Source organism: Drosophila guanche, unplaced genomic scaffold (genome assembly GCF_900245975.1).
Source record: "Drosophila guanche unplaced genomic scaffold, DGUA_6, whole genome shotgun sequence".
In the NCBI taxonomy this organism is placed as follows: Eukaryota; Metazoa; Arthropoda; class Insecta; order Diptera; family Drosophilidae; genus Drosophila; species Drosophila guanche.
In genome coordinates, this window is record NW_022996350.1 from 1 (window position 1) to 4,209 (window position 4,209).

At 44.1% G+C, this 4,209-nt stretch overlaps 1 protein-coding gene across 1 annotated transcript; it reads left to right on the forward strand.

Annotated features, from left to right (window-relative positions):
• Window positions 1-43: 43 nt before the first annotated feature.
• LOC117591661 (trichohyalin-like) lies at window positions 44-4,095 on the forward strand (the record flags this gene model as incomplete). Its single annotated transcript, XM_034284985.1, has 3 exons — window positions 44-2,184; window positions 2,533-2,688; window positions 2,884-4,095. Coding segments are annotated over 3 exons (3,509 nt in total), but the record flags the coding sequence as incomplete, so codon positions are not given.
• Window positions 4,096-4,209: the final 114 nt, after the last annotated feature.

Here is a 4,209-nt window from a genome sequence, read left to right on the forward strand (position 1 = left end):
AAGGCTCTGGAGAAGCAAGAACTCGAAGAGAAACAACTGGAAGATAAGAAACAGAAGCAAGCTGAGAAGGATGCTGAAAAGAAGTCCCAGAAGGCCGAAGAGTTTGAGATTGTTTCTGAAAAGATATCAGAAGAAAAGATTGAAGAAAGCCTGAAGGCTGATGTCAAGGATTCCGAGGCTACAGCAAAGAAAGCAAAGGCTCTGGAGAAGCAAGAACTCGAAGAGAAACAACTGGAGGATAACAAACAGAAGCAAGCTGAGAAGGATGCTGAAAACAAGTCCCAGAAGACCGAAGAGTCTGAGGTTGTTGCTGAAAAGATATCCGAAGAAAAGGTTGAAGAAAGCCAGAAAGCTGATGTCAAGGATTCCGAGGCTAAAGCCAAGAAAGCAAAGGCTATGGAACAGCAAGCACTTGAGGAGAAACAACTGAAAGAAAAGAAACAGAAGCAGGCTGAAAAGGATGCCAAAAAGAAGGACCAGAAGGCCGAAGAGTCTGAGGTTGTTGCTGAAAAGATATCCGAAGAAAAAGTTGAAGAAAGCCAGAAAGCTGATGTCAAGGATTCCAAAGCTAAAGCCAAGAAAGCAAAGGCTCTGGAACAACAAGAACTTGAGGAGAAACAACTGGAGGATAACAAACAGAAGCAAGCAAAGAAGGATGCTGAAAAGAAGTCCCAGAAGGCCGAAGAGTCTGAGGTTGTTGCTGAAAAGGTATCTGAAGAAAAGGTTGAAGAAAGCCTGAAGGCTGATGTCAAGGATTCCGAGGCTACAGCAAAGAAAGCAAAGGCTCTGGAGAAGCAAGAACTCGAAGAGAAACAACTGGAGGAGAACAAACAGAAGCAAGCTGAGAAGGATGCTGAAAAGAAGTCCCAGAAGGCCGAAGAGTCTGAGGTTGTTGCTGAAAAGATATCCGAAGAAAAGGTTGAAGAAAGCCAGAAAGCTGATGTCAAGGATTCCGAGGCTAAAGCCAAGAAAGCAAAGGCTCTGGAACAACAAAAGCTTGAGGAGAAACAACTGGAAGATAAGAAACAGAAGCAAGCTGAGAAGGATGCTGAAAAGAAGTCCCAGAAGGCCGAAGAGTCTGAGGTTGTTGCTGAAAAGATATCTGAAGAAAAGGTTGAAGAAAGCCAGAAAGCTGATGTCAAGGATTCCGAGGCTAAAGCAAAGAAAGCAAAGGCTCTGGAGAAGCAAGAACTCGAAGAGAAACAACTGGAGGAGAACAAACAGAAGCAAGCTGAGAAGGATGCTGAAAAGAAGTCCCAGAAGGCCGAAGAGTCTGAGGTTGTTGCTGAAAAGATATCCGAAGAAAAGGTTGAAGAAAGCCAGAAAGCTGATGTCAAGGATTCCGAGGCTAAAGCCAAGAAAGCAAAGGCTCTGGAACAACAAGCACTTGAGGAGAAACAACTGAAAGAAAAGAAACAGAAGCAGGCTGAAAAGGATGCCAAAAAGAAGGACCAGAAGGCCGAAGAGTCTGAGGTTGTTGATGAAAAGATATCCGAAGAAAAGGTTGAAGAAAGCCAGAAGGCAGATTTCAAGGACATCGAAGCTAAAGCCAAGAAAGCAAAGGCTTTGGAACAACAAGAACTCGAGGAGAAACAACTGGAAGAGAAGAAACAGAAGCAGGCTGAACAGGATGCAGAAAAGAAGGCCCAGAAGGCAGAGGAATCTGCGGTTGCTGCTGCAGAAAGCAAGAAGGCGGATGTCAAGGACTCCGAATCTAAAGCCAAGAAATCAAAGGCTCTGGAGAAGCAACTGGTAGATAACAAACAGAAGCAGGCTGAAAAGGATGCCGAAAACATGTCCCAGAAGGCCGAAGAGTCTGAGGTTGTTGCTGAAAAGATATCTGAAGAAAAGGTTGAAGAAATCAAGAAGGCTGATGTCAAGGATTCCGAGGCTACAGCAAAGAAAGCAAAGGCTCTGGAGAAGCAAGAACTCGAAGAGAAACAACTGGAGGATAACAAACAGAAGCAAGCTGAGAAGGATGCAGAAAAGAAGTCCCAGAAGGCCGAAGAGTCTGAGGTTGTTGCTGAAAAGATATCTGAAGAAAAGGTTGAAAAAAACCAGAAAGCTGATGTCAAGGATTCCGAGGCTAAAGCAAAGAAAGCAAAGGCTCTGGAGAAGCAAGAACTCGAAGAGAAACAACTGGAAGATAAGAAACAGAAGCAAGCTGAGAAGGATGCTGAAAAGATATCCGAAGAAAAGGTTGAAGAAAGCCAGAAAGCTGATGTCAAGGATTCCGAAGCTAAAGCAAAGAAAGCAAAGGCTCTGGAACAACAAGAACTTGAGGAGAAACAACTGGAGGATAACAAACAGAAGCAAGCTGAGAAGGATGCTGAAAAGAAGTCCCAGAAGGCCGAAGACAGACTCCAACAACGACTTTTCTATAGGCTTCTTTTCCAACTTCTTTCGGTCTTTCGACTACAGTTCCTAAGGCTTCGATTTCGTTTCTTTCGTTTCCGAGACCTTGTTGTTCTTGAACTCCTCTTTGTTGACCTCCTATTGTTTGTCTTCGTTCGACTCTTCCTACGACAAAAGAAGTCCCAGAAGGCCGAAGAGTCTAAGGTTGTTGCTGAAATGATATCTGAAGAAAAGGTTGAAGAAAGCCAGAAAGCTGATGTCAAGGATTCCGAGGCTGAAGCAAAGAAAGCAAAGGCTCTGGAACAACAAGAACTTGAGGAGAAACAACTGGAGGATAACAAAAAGAAGCAAGCTGAAAAGGATGCTGAAAAGAAGTCCCAGAAGGCCGAAGAGTCTGAGGTTGTTGCTGAAATGATATCCGAAGAAAAGGTTGAAGAAAGCCAGAAAGAAGATCTCAAGGATTACGAGGCTACAACAAAGAAAGCAAAGCCTCTGGAGAAGCAAGAACTCGAAGTTAAAAAACTGGAGGAGAACAAACAGAAGCAAGCTGAGAAGGATGCTGAAAAGAAGTCCCAGAAGGCCGAAGAGTCTGAGGTTGTTGCTGAAAAGATATCCGAAGAAAAGGTTGAAGAAAGCCAGAAAGCTGATGTCAAGGATTCCGAGGCTAAAGCAAAGAAAGCAAAGGCTCTGGAACAACAAGAACTTGAGGAGAAACAACTGGAGGAGAACAAACAGAAGCAAGCTGAGAAGGATGCAGAAAAGAAGTCCCAGAAGGCCGAAGAGTCTGAGGTTGTTGCTGAAAAGATATCCGATGAAAATGTTGAAGAAAGCCAGAAAGCAGATGTTAAGGATTCCGAGTCTAAAGCAACGAAAGCAAAGCCTATGGAGAAGCAAGAACTGGAAGAGAAACAACTGGAGGAGAACAAACAGAAGCAAGCTGAGAAGGATGCTGAAAAGAAGTCCCAGAAGGCCGAAGAGTCTGAGGTTGTTGCTGAAAAGATATCCGAAGAAAATGTTGAAGGAAGCCAGAAGGCAGATGTCAAGGACACCGAAGCTAAAGCCAAGAAAGCAAAGGCTCAGGAACAACAAGAACTCGAGGAGAAACAACTGGAAGATAAGAAACAGAAGCAGGCTGAACTGGATGCCGAAAAGAAGGCACAGAAGGCAGAGGAATCTGCGGTTGCTGCTGAAGAAAGCAAGAAGGCTGATGTCAAGCACTCCGAATCTAATGCCAAGGAAGCAAAGGCTCTGGAGAAGCAACTGGAGGATAACAAACAGAAGCAGGCTGGAAAGGATGCCGAAAAGATGTCCCAGAAGGCCGAAGAGTTTGAGGTTGTTGCTGAAAAGATATCCGAAGAAAAGGTTGAAGAAAGCCAGAAGGCGGATGACAAGAAGCCAGATGAGAAGGACATGGAGAAGGCCCAGAAAGCAGAAGTTTGTGAAGTTCTTTCTGAGAAGGTGTCGGAAGAAAATGTGGAAGATGTCAAGAAACTTCATGGAGCATCCAAACCTCAAGAGGAAAAGGTGGAGAAACAAGGACTCGAGGAGAAACAACTGGAAAAGAAAAAGCAAAAGCAGATTGAAATAGAAACTGGCAAGAAGTCCCAAAAGGCAGACAAATTGAAGGAGAAGTTCTTGGATCTTTCCCATGCGCTTGCTCTTAGTACAAACAACGACGCAATGCAGGCAATTGTGACAGACAGCCAAGATATTATCGAGAATCTCAGTGATGTGGACAAGGTAGCCAAGTCCATATTTAAATTACGAGAGCACATCGTTCATACCTATGACGGAAAGACACCAAATGTCGAAAATGATAGGCAGCTCGCAGAGGAATTTATCGAAGCCCTTTTA